This window comes from Marmota marmota, unplaced genomic scaffold (genome assembly GCF_001458135.2).
Source record: "Marmota marmota marmota unplaced genomic scaffold, marMar, whole genome shotgun sequence".
In the NCBI taxonomy this organism is placed as follows: Eukaryota; Metazoa; Chordata; class Mammalia; order Rodentia; family Sciuridae; genus Marmota; species Marmota marmota.
Window position 1 is genome coordinate 6,506,725 of NW_025999990.1, and position 24,374 is coordinate 6,531,098.

General features: G+C 39.2%; 1 protein-coding gene across 2 annotated transcripts; it reads right to left on the minus strand.

Annotated features, from left to right (window-relative positions):
* Positions 1–921: 921 nt before the first annotated feature.
* On the minus strand, positions 922–23,781 carry Serpinb10 (serpin family B member 10). 2 transcript variants are annotated; one of them, XM_048806111.1, is made up of 8 exons: positions 23,348–23,781; positions 16,601–16,777; positions 12,880–12,945; positions 12,299–12,436; positions 10,599–10,716; positions 6,846–6,988; positions 3,521–3,676; positions 922–1,981 (listed from the first exon to the last, which is right to left on the minus strand). In XM_048806111.1, the coding sequence occupies exons 2-8, from the start codon at positions 16,766–16,768 to the stop codon at positions 1,577–1,579; spliced, it is 1,194 nt and encodes a 397-aa protein (XP_048662068.1). In that variant the 5' UTR covers positions 16,769–16,777; positions 23,348–23,781; the 3' UTR covers positions 922–1,576. The 2 variants fall into 2 exon arrangements, with proteins under 2 accessions (XP_048662068.1, XP_015337802.1); XM_015482316.2 differs by lacking the exon at positions 23,348–23,781 and adding an exon at positions 19,113–19,401.
* Between the last annotated feature and the right edge of the window lie 593 nt (positions 23,782–24,374).

The following is a 24,374-nucleotide window of genomic DNA, read 5'->3' on the forward strand; positions in this document are numbered from 1 at the left end:
ACAACACACACACACACACACACACACACACACACACCTCCAAGAATATTACAATTTATTTTACAAACATTCTTTTCACTAACTTTCACTTTTTTCCCCATTAGAGTGTGAGAGCTCCTTGCTCACAGGGGAACAGCAGGTTCTGTTTCTGTTACGAAGCTGATCAATGAACACTTTTTGATTGAATGACTGCCTGAGTGAATCTTACTGAAGTTTCTAGGATCAACATTTTCCTGTTATTGCTGCTTGTTTAAAATATGTTGCTTTTGTTATTTTCTGATTGTCAACCTCTGAGAGTAGTGGTAGGCGGGTCTTCCTTTGATCTGACTTGATATCCAAACACATAATTAACTCGCTACTTACTAGTTCACAGTGATATATAACATTTATCAGCTTTTAATTTACTGGAACGCAAACACAGGGGATTGCTTTCACTGCTAGTAAATGTAGGATATTATGGATAAAAGCAAAATGTTTCATAAAGGTATGATACAAGTTTGTATCTTTTTTTTTTTTTTTTTTTTTTTTGGGCTAAAGCATAGAACTATTCTTGTATCCTATAACACAGGACCAAGATTCCATTCAGGATATAGATTTTATACTAATTGGTATGCTTTTCATGAGATCCAGTTTTACATTTTATTAGATAAATAGGAAAAAAGCAAACCTGAATGGCAAAAATTGGTCTCTAAAATTAGAACAATAATTGATGAGACCACCAATAAACAAGTTCGTATTAGAAGATAATAAGGCATAAAATAAATTGTAAAATCACATCCAATTTTAAGGAAATTTTAGTTTTATTAAAATATGATGTTATAAATGACATAACACCTATTTATATAAATGAGAAATTTACTCTTCTAGCTCATAATAATTTTAAAATTAAGGCTGCAAGTGTGACTGAATTTTTACACATAATTATTTTTAAACAAATTTTTATTTTTGAATAATTTTAGATTCATAGAATAATTGCAAAAATAATAGGATTCCCATACACCCCCAATACAATTTCCCCTAATGTTAACATCTTATATTATCAAGGTACATTTGTCAAAACTAAGACATCAAGATTGGTACACTGCTACTAAATAAATCATGGATTTCACTTGCATTTCACTAGATTTCTCACTAATGTCCATATAAGTATTTTTTAAAATAACAGATAGGGAGAGCTAATTTTATGTTGGATTTTTAAGTCATCAAATGATATTCTTGAAAATGTCTTATTTTTCAATATCATGTTGCATTTATAAATATTTTCTACACTAATCAATGAATGTGAAATGCAATTGACATTAATACAATGATCAGGTAGCTCAAGAACTGTGAATTATTAGATGGAATAACATAGCATTTCTGCAAGGTAAATCAAAGTCACATTAAGACAAACTGCTGCTTGTGTGGTAAAAATAAAAAGCTTCATTATCTCTAGCTATACAGAAATGACAAGATCATTATTTAAAAGTGAAAAGAGGTGTAGACTACACTTATTTTCATGATAACTGTGTTTTCTATCATATGGTGCATTTTTCACACCATAAGATAGTCTAATATTAGATGAGAGACACAGGGTTTAGGGGGAACAGAATCTTCCGTAAAAGAGAATGCTATTGGTTTTGTTGTGCCTGATGAAGAAGAGGAATGGGTGGTCTGCATTGAATTCAATGGAGGGGAATCTTCTTCGAAAAGCCACCTCACTCCCAGTGCCAGCTGCAGCCTCTGACCCTTGTTCATTTATTTCCACAAAAGCCTTGTGGAAAACATTGGACAGAAACAGGTTTCTCTCTGAAGACATTCCTGAGAAATCTGCTTTGCTCTGGCTAAAGGCATCTGTCATCCCCATGCTGCTCAGAGTGGACTTGAGATCATAACTCTCCTCCAGCTTGAACTTGGGCAGATGCAGCTGCACTTCACACAATTCCATCATGTCTTCACTGGTCCACTCTTTCAGCTTCTCAGAGGTGACCACCTTTTCCAGCTGCGGATCAGAACCAACGAACAGTCAGGAGAGGGAAATGGTGAAAAGCGACCCCTAGGGATCCCACAGATGAATTTCAATCACTCCCTTCACCCAGGGTAACAAACGCACACAGCTGTAAATCCTTTTGGTTGTGTAATGATAGCCTTGTGGGGTGGACCTGCAGAACCTTTTGTTTTGTAAGTCAACAAGGGAGAGAATTCTTTGAAACCAAAATCTGGGGCAAAATAAAATTTCTATACTCTAAAAATCACAATAATATAAACCCAATAACTATAAACTATGCCATAAAAGAAAAATTTAAAAATGAAAGCTCCTAAATCTTAGGAATAGTTTTTTTCAATATTAAATATGAGGGTAATTTTATCCTCTTTATATTCTGAATTTTTAAATAATAAATAAATGAATGTGTACATATGAATGTATATGTACATATGCATGTGTGTTCATATATGTATATGTTTGAATCTTTAAATGACATGTTTGTTTCAAAAGCACACACTCTTGCTACTTTGAGAGTTTCCTATACCCAAGCATTCACTGGCTGTTAGTGACATATTTATATATGATGCATATTAATAACATGACAGTATCTTCAGCTTGGGACCCTGCACACCTAAGAAGAGAAACTTATCTTAGGCTGTGAGACTCATGGGTACTGGTCCACACTGGTCTTTTACCATTCTTTTTAGTTTCACACATTTATGAAATAATTTGGAAATCATTTCTACATACCAGTAGGGCTATGGAAACTTACAACTAAGAGTCTGGCACAGATGAAAGGCCCAGTGCAAGGAAAAGCCATTTACTGCACGAGACACCAGTGTTCATTCTATTAGGCATATAACTGCTCAGGAACATGGTCTGGCCAAAATTACAACCAGCCTAATAGAAATCTGGTTAATAAACAGCTTAAATAATATCTGAAAATAGCACCAATACAGGGTTTTTTTTTCGTGAAAGTTTTGACTTAGAAAAAAAATGTTAAAAAAAAAAAGTTGTAGAACATACCACACACACACATGCACACACAAAAGTGATTAGAACAATTAATCTTGGGGAGGGGGTATAGATCAATGATAGAGAACCTGCTTAGCATAGCATGTATGAGGCCCGTCATCCTCAACAACACACATTCACACACACCCACCCACACAAACACACACACACACACCTTGAATTACACAGTTTCTACCAGGAGACCTAGACTGAAAGATTCCTATGATCAGTCCATACAGCTCTGTACCTGGCAAAGAGAATCTATCTCTGTTATACATGTGTATCTTTGTGTAACCAGCCCATGTTAGAGGTGTCTATGGATTCCCTAACCTCTCCAAGTAATAGTAATATCAACTTTATAGAGCTTTGCAAAGTTTAAATGATACTGTTAAGGTAAAGTACAGAGAGCTCAAGGCAAGTTGGCTGATTGCCTTCCTGTTCAGGAGTTAAGAAGCAGGGAGGCTGAGTCCTTAGTTTCTCCCTGGAAGACAAGGGTGAACGCAGGTGCCATCTTCACCTCGGAGAGAGGGACACGTTTACCTGCTTCAGTGCGCTGTCATCATCAGGCAGTAGCACAAGCAGGCTGAGGTCAGAGCCCTTGTAGTCAAGTTGAAGGCCTGTGGCTTGTGGATTTTCAATACGAAAAACTTGAAGCTTCTCTTTCATAAACATCATTTGCACTGGTTTGCTTGTAGTCTATATATATATATAAAAAAATAGGTAGCAAAGTCATTGAAGAGATGTTCCACCAAGTTCTTAATTCTTGATCACCATTGGTTCCCAGCTGTCTAGGACATTGGTGAAACTGATCATGCTCTGGTAAATACCAAATAAAGTTATCCAGACCTTATTTTTTGGAAATTCTGAACAGTATCACTGGTAAGAGGTGAATGGGAAGGAAAGTTCCATTTCTAACACTATTCCAGAAATCTCTATAGGTCATAGTAAGGTGGATTCTACAAAATATTTTGAACAATATATAATTTTAACTATGTAACTGTCAATGATCCAGAAACTGAAGAAGATATATTTCACATGCAAACATTTGAGAAAGTATCATAAAAGTTGAAATGCACTAAGAAGGAAAGTCAAGCAATAGACTGAGAGAAAACATGTGTAAGATGTATCTAACAAAGGACTGGCGTTAAAATATCAAAGAATTCTTAAAACTCAACAAAAATAAAATAAATAATCCAGTTTTAAACATTGGCAGAAGATATGAATGGGCAATTCTAGCTTATGAAAAAATGCTCAGTCATATTTCATTAGAGTACTGCAAGTTAAAGCAACTATTAGAATGGCAAAAATCCAAACAATAACAATACTGCAGGCTGACAAAGATATGTTCCATTCATTGCTGGTGGGAATGTAAAATGGAAGAGCCACTTTGGAAGACAATTTGGCAGTGTCTGACTAAGATCAACATTGCCTTATCATATAATCCAGCAATTGTGCTTCTCGCTCTTCACTCAAATATGTTTAAAACTTGTGTCCACACAAAACTTGCACACGAGTGTTTATCTCAATGTTATTCATTATTACCCCAAACTAGTAGGAAATAGACATGCTTCAATAACTGAATGGTTAAACAAACTCTGACACATCTTCACAATAGAAAATTATTTAGCAATAAAGCAAAAGGATCTATCAAGATGTAAAAATACATGCAGGGTCCCTAAGTGCATATTGTTAAGGGAAATGAGCTGGCCTGAAAAGGCTAGAGAAGTCAAAACTGTGGAAACAGTAAAATGACCAATGGTTGCCAGGGCCTGGGTGGAAGGAATGAGCAGGTGGAGCACAGGGCATTTAGAGAGTGGTGAAAGTCTTCTGATCGATTCTACAGTGGTGGCTATGTGACATTATTCATTTCTCAAAATGACAGAACAATACAACATCAAGAGTGAACCGGAAATATTATCAGCTCCAGAGAGTTAATACTAAGCTGTCAAGATGAGCTAACCAGTTATAACAAATGTACCACGCAGGATATTAATAATACTGCAAAGTTTACCTGTGTTAAAGGGCCGGATATGGGAACTTGGTACTTTCTGAAAAAAATTTTTCTAAATTTTTAAAAAATGCTCTAAAAATAAAGCATTTTAAAATAAAAGTCAATTGCAAAACAAAACCTTCTGCAATCCAGATGTTGTACACACATGTTATTTATCCATTCTGCATAGAGCTGAGGTCAATCCCAAGGTACCACCCTTATGCTAAGCTGATGGCCATGTGACCAGGGCCACTTATTGGGAGCACCCCAGGATACTGTGCCTGTTTCCAGGTGAGCACAAGTCTGACCCCCCCACCAGAATCCTTATGGTATCAAGCTGTTAGAACCAACAGCTAGGACTTTCCATTTCTAATAGGAGAGTGGAACTAGAAGGTTAAGAATGAAGCAGCTACATTCCCTGGTCAATTACATAGACTCCATCTTCAGTATAACAGAATGAGGGTGAGGCAGGAAGAAGAGGTGAGGGCAGAAGGAGAAGGTGAGAGAGAGACAACTAAGATTACCTTTGAGACTCTACAGACCCCACCCATTGGACTGCCCACTTCCTCTTAGGGACATAATCTAATTCCCATTTTGTTGGAGCTAGTTTAAAATGCTTTTCTATCACTTGTAACCAAGTATTCCAACTCAAGTAACTACTCAGCTCATTTCTCATTAGCCTGTTGCGCTGTGTGTTCTGCCTGCCCCATCCATAGAGGATCCCTGCTGCACACATCAACACAGTTGCAGCGGGAGGTCCTCAGCAGCACTGTTTGTGTGATAAGACCACCCTGGCCTGCACAACTGGAACCAACCTTGGCCAGCAGTTCCCTTCCTAAAAATTCAGATGGGTTGCATCAGCCTGTCTCTAGAAATGAGAAGGCTGTAGGTAGCCATTATGGCTACTGTGGATCAAAAAGCAGAGAAAGTTACACTTTGGCCCGAGAGAAGACTGACAGAAGTACGGAGTTGAAAAACTTGAGAAAAAAATCCTGACATTTGAGATGTTATTTCCACTCATATCCAAGGACCCAGCCTCATTCCTTTCTAGTATCACTGCATCTTAAATAGCTCCCAAAGATCATGTGTTGATCTTCAGTCACTGTTGCTCTTAGGAGAGGGTGGGACCATTGGGAGTTAGGGCCTAGGGAAAGGAACCTAGGTCCTTGGGCATGCCCTTGAAGGGGGTACTGCCATCCTAGTTGCTTCTCTCTCTTTCTTTTCTGGCTGTAAGTGGTAAGATCCATTACACACCCTCTCCATGATGTCCTGGCTCATCACAGGCCCAAAATGACAGGAAAAGTGACCATGGACTGAAACCAAGAGCTACAATGAAGCTCTCCTTCTTTAAAGTTGTGCATCTAAAGTACTTTGTCAGTTTTCTGAAGTGAGTTCCTGTTGTTTGTAATAGGGACAAGTCTATTAGAAAGAAACCTTAATGAAATGAGATCTAGCATTTTAACTGCTTTTACTTATGGAAGGGTAAGAATGGGGTAGGAGATAGCATTGGTTTAGTAGAATAAGAACAGAACTTGTAGTGAAGGGTCTTAGGTTCTGGTTCTGAACTCCTTCCCACTCATTCATGCCTCCAGTCCCTTGGCCACCTTGTATTTCTCAACTGAGAAATAACTATAAAACACACCCTACCCAGCTCATGGGACCAAATGATAAAATATGTGCATGGTCAGAGAAAAACAGTGACAGGGGAATTTCTGTGTGAGAGAGAACTAAGAGCTTTGCCCAGCCATCCCTTCCCTAGTAAGAGTCCTAGTTTAGAGGAATATATAGTCAGAAAGAAGAGCAAATTTAAAATAGGGTCATGTTACAAAGCCACATGACAATTCAAGCTGATCTTTCACAAGTTCAAATTCTCACCTTGTTTATTCTGAAAGGCTTTTCTGTGGTATTTTGCACTTGAAATTGATGTTCCCAGATTCCTTTAAAGTAAAGGGCGTTCACCAGGACCATCCTGGTCAGGGAGTCCACAGAGTCATCCGGTAGGAGATTCAGAATTTTTCCTGCAAGAGTAAAAGGACACATTTCAAATGGCTAGTGGAAATGTGTCTATTTTAATTATAAAACCAGACTTCCATCTTTCTAGACTCATAAAATTTTCTTTCAAAGTTCTTATTTCAGATTTTCCAGAAACAGGTCAATTCAGGAATTTAAGTACTATTTCTGTTTAGAGTAGCTATGAGAAAACAGGGAAACACTGAAGAAATAATATGCTGAGTAGCCAATAAGTATTATTTCATATTAAGAATAAATTTGCATTTCAATTACAAAACTTCCCTCTAATACAAGTTGATTTGTACCTCTATTTTGAGAAGACAGAAATGCTTCTTCTCTCTCACACCTGTTTGTAGTCACACACTGTGAACTTCTCTGATTAAATCTGAAAGATTGTGACAGTGTCTCCCCCTGCCCCTAAAATATTGCTTTCTGCAATTGTGCATATTAGATTGATCTAGCCATTGTTTAAAGTGATCTTTGACAGGCAGCCCCTGATACATTCTGTCCAAACTCTCCACTAAAGCACCTTGAAAGATTTATTAAAAATGCACAAGATCAGGTTTAGAGGTGCGTTATAAAGTCAACATGTTTGATAAATGGAGATAGAACCTGATTTGGCTTCCCCCAGAAACAGAAACTATTCAAAATCTTCTCAACAGTCCAAATACAGACATGGAAGTGATTTTTTAAAATATAGCTTATAGTACTTCATTTAAAAAGGTGATATGGATGAATTTTCATATTAACAGAAAATGCAAGAATTAGTAGAAAACCAAGGGGAAAGGACACACACACACACACACACACACACACACGCCTCATAAACATCAGAACAATCAAGTGACTACTTCTTAGAGAATTTGAAAACCTCCTTTAAAAACAGGGAGTACATCCCAGACATTTAAAAAGATGGATTCTTTTAAACTTATTTTAAACTTTCAAATTACTGATAAAGCTCTGACTATTACAGTTTCACCACATAAAAATGAAAAGCCCTCTGATTACTTATATCAAGCTAGCACATCCCCAGTATGAAGACACAACCAAGGAAGCACAAAATTGCCATCTATAAACCAATTTCTCTTGTGAATATAAACAAAAAAATTCAAGTTAAATTTAGAAAATAAATATATATTATGTCAGAATGTAAGAAACATACATCAAGAAATCTATTAGTATAATGCATTATTGTTGTGGTGTGAATATTTGTGTTCCTCCGAAACTCATATATTGGAACATAATACTTAACCCAACACTGTAGAGATGGGGTCCTGGGGAGTAATTAGGTCATGGGGGCTCTACCCCCAGGATAGATTAGCATTCCTGTGAGTGGAATCCAGGGATCTGCTTGTCCCTCTACACAGGAGGACACAGCAGGAAGGTGTCCTCTTAGAAGGAAAGAGTAAGCTCCCAACAGACCCAGGCGTCTTGATTCTGAACCTGCCAGCCTCCAGAAGTGTAAGAAATGATTTCTACAATCTACACATTTCCCAGGCAATGGTATTTTATCATAGCAGCCCAAACAAACTGAGGCCATTGTTCTAATGGGTGATAGGAGAAAAATCATCTTGATGGATATAAAAATACTTTTGATCTATTTTCATCAACTATTTCTAATTTTTAAATTATGTCATTGTACATTAAAAAGAATGAGTACTTCCTTAATATGAAAAAGAATATTTTTCTCCAAAACACTTTCATAATTATGCTTACCAAAAAAATACTAGTAGTATTCATAGTCTGTTATGAGTACCATTATTTAATATTTTTATCAAAATGGTAACTCATGTCATAAAGTAAGAAAACTAAATAAGATATGATTGTGTAAAAAGAACAGACAAAATTATTATTTGCAGGTAATATGGTAAGCAAGGAGAATTAACTGAAAAGCAAAATTAATAAAGTATGTCCACGTGTTGAGTTTACTCTTACACAAAAAAATTAATTTTTTCTTATCTTCTAAAAATAAGTAACTAAAAAGTGGAATTGTTACATCCTGGTATGTGCCACATTGGTAAAAATGATGACTGCAAAATATTCCTAAAAAATAGCATTTTATTTCTACCAATGACACAAACCAGTAAGTTCCTATCGCTACAGTACTATTAACAGGTCATATTCAAATTTTATCAACTGTTCCTATAAAATCCTTTAATTTCTGGGCCATAAGTCAATCAAGATCTTCCATTACATTTGATTGTGATTTCTTCATCTCCTTTAATCTGTAACAAGTCCTCATTCATTCATTGTTCCATGACCTGGCACTCTTTGAAAAATACTTGCCATGTTTGTAAAATGTCCCAGAATTCTCAAGTTTGGGTTTGTTTGTTTCCTCAAGATAATATTCAGTTACGCATTTTTGCAAGAATATCACACTGTTGTAGGTTTAATTTTGTCTCCCTTACTCCTGCCAAAGAACCAGTCAAGTTTTTATCCCTTGGTACCTAAGAATGTGGCCTTATTTGGAAATAGTCTTTGCACATTTAATCAAGTTAAGAAGAAATTCTACTGGATTAGGGTAAGCCCCAATCCAATGGCTGGTATCCTTATTAATAAATGGAAATTGATATATAGATGTAAAAAGAGGAGAACACCATTTGAAGATAGAGTCACAAAAGACACACAGAGCCAGTACTGGTGGCACACACCTGTGATCCCAACTGCTAGAGAGGCCTAGGCAGAGGGATCCAAAGTTTGAGAAAAGGCTGGGCAACTTAGGGAGACCCTGCCTTGAAATAGAAAACAAAAGAAAGTATCAGGGATGTAACTCAGTGGTAGGCCACACTTAGGGTCAATCTCCAGTACCAGAAAGAAGAGAAAAAGAGAGAGATAGACAGACAGAAACACACACACACACACACACACACACACACACACACAGCCATGTTCTAACAGAGGCACAGGCTGCAGTGATACATGGGCACACCAGGAATGGCAAGGATTGCCAGCAACCAGCACAAGCCAGGAGACCATGAGAAAGTGCCTTGCTGGTGCCTTCAGAGGGGGGCTGGCCAACTGCACCTGGACATCTTGCCTCCAGATCACCTCTCAGCCCATACTCTAACACACCACCTTATTTTGAAAACTACTTAAGATAATGTAGCATATTTAATGCCCCATTTTTGTTATTTGTTAGTTATTATTTATTTAAAATCCACAACTACAGCAGCATTTCACATTTCCTTCTTTGCGCTTTCCTGCTTTTAAAACCCGGATGCCTCTTTGGAATTAGTGGGCTGTGATCCTTCTCTTGTCCACTGGGTACAGTAGTGATTGGGATTCTGGGTTTCAGTTGGGACTTACTGGGAAAGTTGAAAATCTAAAGAGTATGGGAATAAACACATATAGAAGCTTTGAATATTTACACTATGTCTATAGTTCCATTTAGGAGCTGGGGTTGTGGTTCAATGGTAGAGCACTTAACTAGCATGCCTGAGGCCTTGGGTTCGATCCTCAGCATCCACATTAAAATAAAATAAAGATATTGTGTGTCCACCTACAACTAAAAAATATATGTTAAAAAAAAGAGAGATACACACAGTTACACAAGGCACAAATTCAATTATGCAGTGATGCTGGGAGAACCCTGCACCCAGCCCCTTGGTGACAGTGTACCTTCAGTCCTGCTTTCCACCCAAGAGTTGATCTCCTTTCTGACTTGATCAGAAGCGTCCACAAAGTTAACAGACTGTGGTTCTGCATCAAAATACATTTTCATATCTTCTAAATATTTCTGAAAGACATAGGTAAAATCTTCTTTTGTAGAGTTTGCTCAAAATTGAGAAATCAAATCTATTTAGATTATTAAAAAAATAAATAAATAAGACTGCAGAGATGAACAATGGTAAACTCCTACCCCATCCCTCCCATCTCTCTTTCCTCACTCGCAGTTTGGTCAAAATCTCAACACATCCCTCTTTAAACCCACTAGTCATGCAAAACTCCAGGTGTGGGGGGAAGATCTGCCTCCCACTGTGCTGGGTCTTCCACAACTTCTTTGGTTCCATTTTTATTCATACTGGGACATGAGGATAAGACGGAAAGGGAGGAGGCTATAAATCTCAGGAGTGACCCCCTCGGCCAAGGGTACTGGGAGTTGAGCTTGGCTTTCTGTGTCAGGGACACAATCACAGTTAGCTCCCTGAGTCTGGCACCTGCCTTCAGTGAACTCTAAAGCCCTGGGAATTAGGATGGTCCCTGAGGAAAATATCTTCTGCCCTGAAATCTGATTTGTAAGGTGGTTAAAGGTTTCACCCAGCATTCCAAGGGAACAGGTCAGGCCTTGTCCTTTCATCTGGTGGCAGTCAGCACAATGGGTCCCCCTGCCTTGGGAGCATAATTCATTACTGTGTATAGTTGTGGTATACCTTCATAGAGGGCTTGAAGGAATAAAAATAGCAAGTTAATTCTGTTTATGGGAAATGGTTTGAGATTATGAAGGCCAAGTTTTGCAGAATTTTTAATCTAGCAAAAAGAAAACTTGACTCTTCAAGAAGCACCACTCCCTGTCTTAACTCAGAGGTGTGGACACGTAAAAAGATCTTTGTATGTCCATGTCCCCTTGTTTCCCAAGTGCCCACTGAGCTCAGTCATCTCACCTACTTCAGAATCAAACAGGAGCTCATAAGCCTACCATTAGTGAAACTGTCTTTAAGACCCTATTTGGCTGGTTTTGTGCCCTTTGTAATAACAAATACAAAGTCCTGAACTCCCCAGAATCCGCCCCCCCCCCCGATATGGACAGGGATAGCACTGCTGGAAACCACAAAATAGCATTTATTTTACCTGATTGCTGCCCTCTCTAACTTCCTTGCCCTTTGGGTTCAATGCCTGGGTCCTCCTGTTCCTTTCTGATCTGTGCCAATGAAGTGAGGGACAGACCAAGAGAGGCACATGACTGCCTGCCCCACTCTGAGTTCACAGGACAAGGCAGTGAACTGATGAAGATTCAATCATTAGCGCAGGGGTAAGTTGGCATTGTTGCATGTTCCATATCCCCAGCGTCTCTCTAAAGTCCTGATGTGAAAATTACTCCCTACTCTCACTTCTTGGGCTACACCCTTTTTTCAGCTTATAAAACCCTGATCAAGCACCTGGTTTGAGACCTATTATTGGTTTCCTTTACAACTAGATGCTAAGTGCTTGGTCTAGATAATGGTTTACCAGAAAGTATTGACCACATTAAGATTGTCCCTGGGATCTCTAGAGAAATGTGGAACTTTTTACTCCTGGATGCCTCTTTGGAATTAATGGGCTAACTGGGTTCACATGGCTCTTTCTTTCCCGTTAACTTAAAATAAGCCGTTTGCACTTACATTGTTAAATGGATATGACTTATGCCCATATATTCTGTTGGCTGTTTTAAGTATATAGGAATGGCTGGATTTGACGATTTCTGCAGAAAGTGCCTGGAAGTCAGAGCATATTCCTTCAGCCTTGCTGGATGTGAATTCCTTTAAAAGAAAAGGAGTTTAAAAAATGTTGAACCAGAGCTACATATATGTGTTCAACCTATAGCTAATTAAAATGATTTGGTGTATTACAAACAAAAGCTGAAATTAATTCTAACATAGACCAAAATGTCTTCTTCAACGTTATCACAGCGAACATTATATTGTCTATGGAACATATTTATTCCTTTCTGCACATTCATTTGCAAAGGCAGGCAAGAGCAAGTTCAAAAATAGAGAATTTTCAAGAGAAATAAAAAAATAGATGAGATAAGAGACTCTTCTGAAAAGTGCAATATTTTCTTTCCTGAAGAGCATTTCTATAATTTTACCAAGTGTCTAAGAAAGGTTACCCATGAAAGGTTGCTTAAATCAACTACTAAAATACATGTTCTAAAAGTTCTTTCCACCCAACTGTTAAATGGATAGTAAAATATAATAAATACCATTTTCCTCTTTTTTTCACTTTCAGGACAAGATTTGCTGTCCTGGTGTCTGTTAAATTGGAGTACCTGTAATACCAATAAAAAGACAAGTGAGTACAATTTGCATATGAATAAACATATGGAATAAACATTGTAAATATGAGTCTGTCAGTCTCATAAATGCAGAACATATAAATGGTTGAACAAGGAGGCCTTCATTTAACTTTAATAATGTGTTAATTAAACTAATATAATAAGTAAAAGGCTGCTTTTAACTAAATTGTTAAAATCTAATTTATGTTGCTAGTCTTTCAATTTTAATGTTTTTATAGGAAATTTGGGATGATGATGGGATTAGCCTGAGGTAAAATCATCTCCTTTTAAGCTGGGCACTATGGTGCACACCTGTAATTCCAGTGGCTTGGGAGGCTGAGGAAGGAGGACTGCAAGTTCCAGGGTAGCCTCAGCAACTTAGTGAGGCACTAAGCCACTTGATGAGATCCTGTCTCAAAATAAAAAATAAAAAGGGCTGGGGATGTGGCTCAGTGGTAAAGTGCCTCTGAGTTTAATCCCCAGTACCCCCCCCCCAAAAAAAAAGAAAAGAAAAAGAAATTCTGTCCTTTTCCATATGTCACTTGTATCTATGGTTGTTTCGAATATAAGACTAGGTGTCAAGGTATGGAGTCTGAAAAGGTTCCCACCAACACCTGAATGGGAAATATTACATTGTGCACATGCAATATTCTATATACACAATGGAATATTATTCAGCCATAAAAGAAAGCAAAACTTCATTGCAACAACACAGACAGCGATGTGGAACATTGTAAGTGAAATAAGTGAGGCACTCATATGAGCAAGTTAGCTAACAAGGTCAGTGTCAGAGAAGGGAGATTAGATGTGATACTACAATAGATTCATTCTGCTTTTGTCCACCGTTCCTGGCTCACTGCTGCCACAGTCCATGTAATTTCCAAGTGACTAAAATACTGCTGGGGCACTTTTGGCTTCAGAAGCTGCCTCAGAAAGAGAAGCTCTTTCCCATTGACCTTCCCCTGCCCTCCTTTCACCCGCTGCCTTTTCTCCCCCAGGCAGGCCACAGAAACCAGAACTCCTCTTCCTGCAGATGAATCACAGAAACCAAAAACACACTCTAACCTCCCTTCACCTCTCTGTCTTTGAGCTGTCCATAAAGAAATTCTCTGGTCTACCTTGCCTAGCAGATCCTGACCCCAATCAAAGGGGTCCCCTGTCCCTACAGAAGGAATCTCAGCAGCCAGCCTGGCTGGGCTCCCCTCCATCCATGAGCAGTGGATCACACTCCTTGTCCAATAGCATTTCTACAAGCTGTCCACACCGCGGCCATGCCTGCAGGATGAGGTTTCCACTACAAACCCAAAGACAGGACAGGGGTGGGAGACTTCTGACAGCTGACCATGAGGAGGTTCCTGGAGGGTGGGGCACTGGGCGAGGTGTGGAAGCCTTGTGCCCTGGCGCCACATCTTGCCCTGTACCCTTTGTAATATCCTTTACGATAAACCAATAGACGTGTTTATTTGAGTTCTGAAAGCCACTCTGGCAAATTAAGAGAACCCCAAGGAGGGGGTGTGGGAATGCAGATTCATAGCCGGATGGTCAGAAGTGTAGGGCAGCAGCCAGAACCCACATCTGAATTGGGGTGGAGGAGGCAGTCTTGGGGACTAAGCCTTCAACCTGTGTGATCGGAGACTGTCTCCAGATACAATGTAGGAATTGAATTAGATGAGACCACGTGCAGCTGGCCTTCACTGCCACACTGACTGCTTGGTGTGTAGGGGAAAACCCCATGCACCTGGTGTTGTCACAAGTGATACAAATTGTGAGGGTCAGCAGGAGAAACTGAGATGGAGTTGGTTTCTGCTCTGTCCTTAGCAGAACGAGGGTGATTAGAGGCTTAGATGGGGGTGGGAGAGTGGGGAGGTTGCATAACTGCCAACACCTGGTTAGAATGGAAGTAGAAATTTTAGTGTTTTGAAGCATAGTCCAGGGATGCTGGTTCACAGAAATTTATTACACATTTTAAAAATAACTAGAAGACAGTAGTTCCAAGCTTTCTAACAGAAAGAAACAATAAATGCTTAAGGAGAGGAAAGTACTAATTATGCTGATTTGCCCATCACACATTGTTGACATGTATAAAATTATCACAATATGTCTAATATCTAACGTATAATACGTTCAATAGATCGTCAACACGTATAATGGATAGACAACTAAAATACAAAAATAGAAAAAGAAAGCAGGCTAGGTGTTAAATTGAGACCACTACTTCAATAATGTAAGCAAAAGCCATCATTGCCAAAATTATCTTGAAAATTCAGGGATTTTAGTTATTTTTTCTAGATAAATGCTTCATTTCTCATTGTCTAACACATCTTAAGATACAGAGACATAAACTTTGCATTCACCCCAACATTTCCTTTGAAAGTTAACAGGAAGGATATGGCCATCCCTGTTTCCCCCAAATTATACAATAGAGAACAGAAGGCAAAAGATAATTCCATTGCCCACATCCTGGGCCCAGCTCACAGTAAGAAATAAAGAGTATCTTTTGGAGGATCACACTGACACATAGTAACAGAACAAGGAGCACCTACCTTAGAAAAAATGTGCAGGGCCAATTAATCAGGCTCATTTGCAAATGAGGCTATTAATATCTAAAGCAAGGACAAGTAGCACACAGAGATGTACTTACATGAAATGTCCCCAAGTTGGAATTCACTTGAGAATAAGCCTGTCACTTAATCCTTTCTAACCAGGAAACCAGTCATTACCTAGAGGTGAGCCAAGGTGCTCCTGTCGTCGTTGTGGTTGTTTTCAAACCACACAATATCTTGTGAGCTACAAGAGTCAGGGGGATCCTAGGCCAGGTACACAGAACACACGACTGGCTGTACCCACTTCCACAGTAGGCACAGAGAAAACCACTTTGAGAAGAATTCTATCATTTGTCCTTTTGATTATTGTAATATTTAAGGCTGAACTTATTTTTTAATTTTTAGTAACAAAATACACTTATTTATTGACATATTTATAAAGACATACTCATATTTATTTATGTGTTTATTCATATATATGTGATTGTATACACACATGAACAGGTATTTTGCTATCTATGGCTGGACATATGTATATACATACATGTATATGCTCTACAGATGCTTACAGTAAAACAATCGTTTTTTTGTACATTAATATTGTTTTCTTACTTTAATGTTGTTGTTGGGCTCTTTAAATTCATTTAGACAACCAGTAATTAAAGAAACAGCCAACAAGGCATGAGGAACAGAATGATTCTTTGTGTGTGTGTGTGTGTGTGTGTGTGTGTAAAAAACTCTTCTGAGAGTAAACGCATGCTGAATAGTTCTATTATCGAAAGTTTGACTCATCATTTCTTAAATCCTTTTAGTCATCAAAATGAAATTGGTTTTGTGTTGAACTAAAATTGATAACCTCATCATTTCTCCATTTCATTTTGCCAAAGGACACAGTTTTTTTTAATGGTTTTTCTAGCAATAATTTTCAAAATGATTTCCTTCACTGGGCTTCATTTTGTGTTCTGAGATTTTTTTTAAGTGTATCTCTTAATTTGGACAATAGTGTTATAAAATGAGGGTTATTGGGTTTTCAGAAGAAAAGTAAAAATACAAAGAAAGCATGTAATTTAAGGGCATTAGGGGGACCACTGACCTTTCCCACTCACCTGGGCCATCTGGGCTTCAGTGGAACCTCTGGTGCCCGAATACACCATGGCCAATGAGGTTGAGATGCCCCAGGGAGAGAAGAAGATATTTTTACCCTCAGCAGATTCAGCTAGCTTTTTGCTAAATTCCAGGGCAAACTGGTTGATGGATGTTGCTAGAGAGTCCATTGAGAAGCCCTAAGAAAAATAAAGCAAAAGATAGAGAACATTCTAATGTTAAATCCTTCTCATTTATTTAACCTTTATAAGTATATTCTTCCATATATGTATGTGTATACCTATATTCACTAGAGCTGAATGAATTTTAGTGAAATTCTAATCCAGATTATTATTTTATATATTAAAACAATGAAGTCCAGAGACTTGCCTTGAATTTTGGTGCTAACATGCATCATTATTAACTGATTCTGATCACTTCACAGCTAAGTCTCAGAGCATAGTTTTTTCCACTTGATTAATTGACATTTATAGCAGCACCATTGGTGTATTTATAACTAATCTTTCCAACTACCATGGGAATAAAATCTTCTTCATATACAGCCTTGTACATCCAACAGCACCTTGTCCAGGACCTTGCACAAAACAGGTACTTATAAATGCAATGTTCAGAGCTTTGTAATGTTTTGAACAACTAATAAAAAAAAAGAGATAAAAAAAATAAAAAATAAATCAATGTTCAGTGTTTGGGCTTTAGCCATGATTTTATTTACTGAAACTGGAAATCAGGCACAATTAAGTGAAAAATGCTTAGAGAAGTGAGAAAGTAAGACTAACTTGCTTTTCTTCTCACTACTGTCCTTGAATAAGGGACTCCTATTTTTTTTTAAACTTTTTGGTATTACATTCAACTACAAAATTTCACCTCAATAACCCTGATATTTTAAGATTAAATTAAAATTAAAAATTTAAAGCAATCTCTATCAAAGACATAGCAAAGTTCAATCTACTGCCAATTTATGAACAAATAATTTCTCTAAAAATAACTCAGATTCCTAGGTCTAGGAATGCCCACTTGCATCAGTGATGTGTGGAATTTGGTCCTGCCATGACAGTTTCCTGGCTCTCTGAGAAACTAGAACAAGAACTTGCCAGCCTTCTGTATGGTCAAGTAATGGAATCAAGGGTGAGGTTTATTAGAGTTTTGGTTTTGTGACCTGGAGTTAACAATGACACTGTTGATCCCTCCCAGAGACGCTTTCACTTAACCAAACAGCTTCCCAGCCTCTGGATCACGCCCTAGGTGTGGCTTCCAGCGATTCCCAAGGCTCCTGATGATCACAGGCCAAAGAATATGATTCTAAAAGAAACTCACACACATACACACCCTCTAGATTTGTTGTATTTCTACACCCTCCTAAAATATTGGAAACTTGCCTTACTTTTTCTTGACAAACAAAATGCCATCTTAGAAATAACTTCTCTACTTCCTTTAAGAGTATATTCATTCAAATGAGGTTTTGGCTACTGCCAAGATAGTAAGCTTTATCTTTTTAAAATTCATGAATTACATTAACATGGAAAACATTTGGCTTTGTGGCCAAACAACAACGTTCGCCATGAAGGGGAGAGAAAGTAATATTTTAGGGCCTGGGATTTTTATCATTCTACCTACAATTTATGGTTTTTCTAGTCATTCACCTCCAACAAATTCCTGACAACAATAAGGCTCTCTAAAGAAAGAGCCAACTACTTATGAAAAGTTTATCTCCAGTTATCTTTATCCTTACCAATAACCTCAATCATGTATCAAGGCTAATCCGGAACAGACAAGGACAACTACCCCTGCTTCTTTTAAGAAATTTAGGAAATAATAAGCCAAACATCTAATTCGACAGTCAAAAGCACTTTCTGAAAGGTGCATGATTTTGTGATTAGATTTTACCAGAAATAATTTTCAAAATGAATAGTTCTTTTATAGTCTTCAGGAGCTATAAATTGACTACATGCATTCGGTGCACACGCACGTGCGCGCGCACACACACACACACACATTGAAGAAAAATAAGACAGTAAGAAAATAGTGTCATTCATAAAAATGTCTCATCATAGATAGACAGACTTCTAACATATCAGAGTTAGAAAGAACTTTAAAGTTCCTAACATATTTCCATTTATTCACTAAGAAACTCATGACCAAAGAGGCTAATGAGCTGGCTGAGGATGCACAGTTAACTAACACAGAGCCAAAACTGCATCCCCCAACTCCCCAATTTTTTTTTTTTTTTTTTTTTTTTTTTTTTTATAACCAATGCAGCTTATTGCCTTTAAGATTTTAAAGGTAAGAGAGATTGGGTGATAAAGGAGGACTAATAGGAAGAGAAACTGAACCAGCCCAAGTTTAAGACTCTTTGACTTGTACAGAAAAAAATCTTAGGGGATGGAGCCTAATTAATTATTTCTGGATTTTTTTAAAGGGGGGGGCAAGATAGTCTATATCCTTAGTTATCTAAGCTCTATGACAAAGAAGAAAAACACATATAAACATTTTTAATCACAGAAATATTTACAGTACCTTATTTTCTTCTGCCAGAGCGGAATTGGCAAGTTGTTCCTTTAGTAAGAGATTGTGGCTGAAGAATTAGGGAACTTTTAACTGAAGAAATTTTTTTTTAAAAAAATTGTTGCACCTCCTTCTTTGGAACCCCACCCTTTGATTCGCTCTTTCTTTTGGGCTTATCTTAGCAGGAAGCTTAAATAAAAGGACAAAGAGACAGTTGAGGCCTTGCCTGCATTATTTAATTACCCACATTTTCCATGTGGTCTGCATGTAGAGGCCTGAGTCCTGACAGAATTTCTTGCTTAATCCCCTGCGACGCCTGCCAAATAAGGACAGTTAACATGGTTTCCCCTGGTAGACTTAGAAAATAAAAATGAAAACAGAAGCCTTCAGATTACTGGAATTGCTATGAGTAATGAAAGAGAAACTCTCATTCACAAATTGTTTCCTGGTCAATGTGTTAAAGTTGTTCTTAGAACAGTATATGGTGGGCACTTGGGAAATTTCTCTGTATTTGAGGGGTTGGTGTGGAACCCAAGGGTGACACCAGTGAGTGGGGTGTCAGTGCCCCCCACCAGCAGCAACAGGGGGGTTGTATCAGTGTTGTGGGCAGTGATGGCGTGTGTGTATTTACTACAAGGGAAAAACAACAGGCCCGTTGTTTCATGCGCATGTGCAGGAGGAATTGTGAGGAGAAGCAGGAGAGGACAGGAACAGGAGGAGAGATCCAGAGGAGCACGCTCTCTGTTTGAGATGCTCTTTCCTTTTTTCTCTTCACAGGAGCACGCACACCTTCCGGTAAAGGGCTCCAAGTTTGCTATTTGAAAGTTGGCGTGGAGCCCACGGTGGAGTGTTACTCAGGGGCATGAAACCTGTGGTAGGAAATTCAGGATGTCTGCTTGGCTCAGGGCGGGCAGATATGAGCATGCATGGGTGGCCCCAGGGCTATTCTTAGCTGGAAGTGTCCTGTGGAGGCTCCAGATGGAAGGGCGGTTTGCTTTGACCACAGCAGCTCAGAAGAGTGGCCTGAGCTCCATGGCTGCTCAGCCAGGAGACTGCTGGAGTCCTGGGGTGACTGACACTCAAGGCATCACTGTGGATTCTGCCTAATCAGCCAAGAAACTGTTCCTCTCCTTAAAGTCACGCACTAAGTTTTACTTGCATTTTCCCCAAACCCATTCTAGATTCTTTCCCCACTCTTGTCTATAAATATCCCTATTTATGGAAATACTGCCTGTGTCGTGTTCAGAGTTATCTCGTTGTCTGTTAGGGGGCGGAAAAAGAGAAACAGGTGATCAGATCCTCTGTTCAGTTGTATTGGTGGCATTGCAGTGTGTTGCTGGTAGGGAAAGAGAGAGAACTAAGTGGATGAGAAATAGGGGGGAAGGAGAGATTGGGTCTAACGTTTTTATGGTATCGATGCATTGGACAGTGTGGATTTATAAGGTATTCAAAAAACTTTAGAAAGAGAAAAGAGTTCCAGGTGCATCAAATCATTCTATGGGAGAAGAGGACAGCCAGAATGGGCAGTGGCGGTGGAGTTGTTGACAGCTGTCTTGGTCTGTGCAGGTTGCTATAACTGAATACCGCTGGGCAGCTTACCAGCAAGCATCTGTTCTCCCATGGGATCATGTTCTCACACATGCATGATCTTCTTGATATAAGCAATTGCTGCAGTCCGGCTGCAGCAAAATAACCCGGGGGTGACGAGCAACTTGTGTAGATTGATACAGCAGGAGTGGGAGCCGTTTATTGTAGGTCTGAGGGGTATATATACATTCCACACAGCTTATCTAATTAACATAAACTAGATACAGCAGTCAACCAATAAGGAATCCCCACACTAAATGGCTCGCTGGCATTACTTCACAAACCACTCCCTCTCGCAAAATGCCAGGCTGCCATCTTGACTTGTTTACAGACTCTAACAAGCAGTATTTCTATAAATAGGGGTTTAATCAAATCTAGAAAAGGTTTGGGGGAAAACGAGTAAAACTTATGTAGTGGCACCCTTTCCTCCACAGAAAATCTTAATTAAGCTTCTCCAAAAATCTTCACCATAACTGATCTTAGGACTATCAGCAAAAGAGTCTCAATACAAAACACAAAAGAGTTCAGTAAAGTTACACTTCTTATTTCCCGTTGGTCTTTCTTACAATCAATAAATTTGGCCACAGACCTGAAAGAGATCAGCACTCCAGGTGCCGAACACCGCTTTACTATTTTTTTCATAAACATCTATGAACTATCCTGTGTGTGTGTGTGTGTGTGTGTGTGTAATATACATATATACTTTACAATTTGTAAAGGTTTTCAAGGGAAACATCTGCAGATGCAGGGTGTGATAAGAAACACAGATTCTCTTAACTAGCCTCTGGCCTCTGCCCAAGCCTCACAGAGATGTTTACATTTCAAAGATAAGAGCAGAGGTTACTAATTGGGTCCCCTGGTAACAGCTGGCAGGGGAGGGAAGAAAGGGGAGAAGAAGCTCTCCCCTTCTCAGGTGCTGTCCTTGAAGGGTTAAAACTTGCCCAGAGGAATAAAACAAACAAACTGCTTTTTGTGTGAACTTCTGCAGACTGTGAACTTCTGAGTCCCTCCGCTTACATGCTGGGTATGAACTTCTGAAACTGCCTGAACTCAAGGCTCCGGGGGATTGATTGATTATAGTGAAAGCTAGACCCTCTGAACCTGACTGCAGCCAAATAAAACTGTTTCCTGCTATCTTCGGTGTCCTGCCTGTCTGTCGCCTTCCACACTCAGTCTGTGACTTTAAGAAGATGGGAACAGTTTCTTGACTGATCAGGTAGAATCCATATCCATACATCCGTGTCACATAAGGAACTCCAGCCGTCTTCTTGCCAAATAAATTTATTCTTATTTATTCAGCCGCAAAGGCTGGAAGCCTCAATGTCAGCATTGCTGATGCTGGCGGAGGCCCTCCCCCTGGCTGCAGGTGGCTGCCTTTCTTGTATATCCTCACAGGGCAGGGAAAAGGCTCTGATCCATTCATCTCCGAGTGAGGGCATCAGTGGCATCGCAGGACTTCACCCTAATGCCCTAGCCTAACTCTAATCACCTGCCAAAGGCCCCTTTCTTCACACATCATCATGTTACGGGGATTAGAGTTTCAATATGTGAATTTTGAGCATTGGGAGTGCAAGCATTGAGTCCATAGCCCTGGCTGAAGGCTTCTGAGTACTGGAGCAAGAGTCAGGTCTACAGATGCAAAATCCGCTGGTGAGATGAACAGGACAACTTAAAAAGCAAAGCAATACTACTTCAGTTAAAAACGATAAATCTTAATGCAACTAAATACTAAAAATATAGAAAGGAAAACAAGAACCATAAAGGGCATTATAAGAAGTACAAGGTGCAAGAACTACCTTGACATAAACTTTCCCATCAATACCTCGAGAGCCAAAAGTTTATGAGATCATATCCCCAAAGTGCTGGAGTGCTTTGAACCTCGAATCCAGTGCTTGGATTCTGTCCTCAGTAGTGGTAGTGAAAGATCTTTTAACACTCACCAAAACTATTCGGGAAGCAAGTACCTACCACTTTGCTGAATGAATTATTAAAATACATAGAAAAATGGATACAAAAAGTATATAGGAGAAGCCAGATATAGTAACAAACTGGTGTAATTCCAATGTCTTGGGAAGCTGAGGCAGGAGGATCACAAGTTAAAGGCCAGCCTTAGCAAGACCTTGTCTCAAAATAAATAATAATAATAATAATAATAATAATAATAATAATAATAATGGATGTAGCTCAGTTATAGAGCATCCCTGAGTTCACACTCCAGATGTGTATATATATATATATATATATATATATATATATACCCTAAATTTTTAAGAATGTACAAGTCAAGCTTTAAAAAATTAATTGAGCAACTTGGGAGGCTGAGGCATGAGGATAGCATGTTCAAAGCCAGCCTCAGCAACTTAGCAAAGCCCTAAGCAAATTAGTGGGACCCTTGGGTTGAATCCCAGGACCAAAAAACAATTTATTGAACAGCTTTCTGGAATTCAATGAATGTATCTGACAAGGTACACATACTTATAAAAGCAACAATTATCATGATCATTATTTATTAAATATGCATTTAACATTTGTTAAACACTACATGTCATGTCTATTTTAATTGCATAATACGTATGCACTTATTTAATTATGAGTTCATAGCAACTGAATGAAAAACATTACAGTGAAAGAAAAACAAAGTGAAATAAAAAATAACCTACTTGACCCACAGTTAGAGTCCTCGAAGGTTAGAACTGGGATTTGGATGCAGATTGTCAAAGTCCCAAGACTCCTTCCTTAGCCACCATGCCTCAGGGTCAACATCACAGGGAGTGGAGCCTGGAATACACTTCCAGGATCCAGCCCACTTCTGCAGCCAGGCTCTGCTGCCAGTCAGATGCCCCAAACCTGTGATTTGCTTAGTTCTTAGGTCTTGAATTATGTCCTGCTCTGCCCTTGACCTCAGCAGCATTCAGTGCTGCTCCAGAGAAGCGCCCTCAGAAGGAGTCCCTTGTGTCTCCCTCCTGCTCTTACACCCAGTCCATCTCCTCTGCTCTCAACTCTCAGCTCAATGACTGTGACCTTGATTCTGTGTCTGGAGCATTGGACCTGGTGATTGTCCCTAGTGTCACTGAGATTAGGCACTGGTGCCACCAAAGGACTTTCACCCAGACTGTTCGTCTCACTTGCTCTGCTTTTTGCTGCTGTGAGAAGCTCTAAAGCATGTTTCACAGGACCCCATCTCCCTCACCCTCAACGCTGGGTCTCTCTGCAAGATGGGTGGTTATGCCCTCAGCTCCTTTATCCTGCCTATTCCTTCAGGGTTCCTGCAAAGGAGTCATGATGCTCAACTCCTGGGCATCGAGGTGCTATAGTTTAGATCTGGAGTGTTCCCCAAAGGCCCATGTGGTTAAAGGCTTGGTGCTCAGCTTAGTGCTACTGAAAACCACCTCGGCAGTGGAAGCCTTTAAAAGATGGAGTCTAGTGGGAGGTTTTAGGTGATTGAGGGGATGTGCTCAAAGGGTGTTATGGGATGCTGTTTTCTCCTTTTTCTTTGGCACCCTGACTATGCAACATTTTTGTTTTGTGGTGCTGAGGATGGAACCCAGGGCCTTGTGTGTACTAGGCAGGTGCTCTACCATTGAGCTACATGCCCTGGCTTGAACTGAGCACCTTTACTTCACCACATGCTCCCCGCCCTAAGGCACTGCCTTACCACAGGCCAAAAGCAACATGGCCACTAGCCAT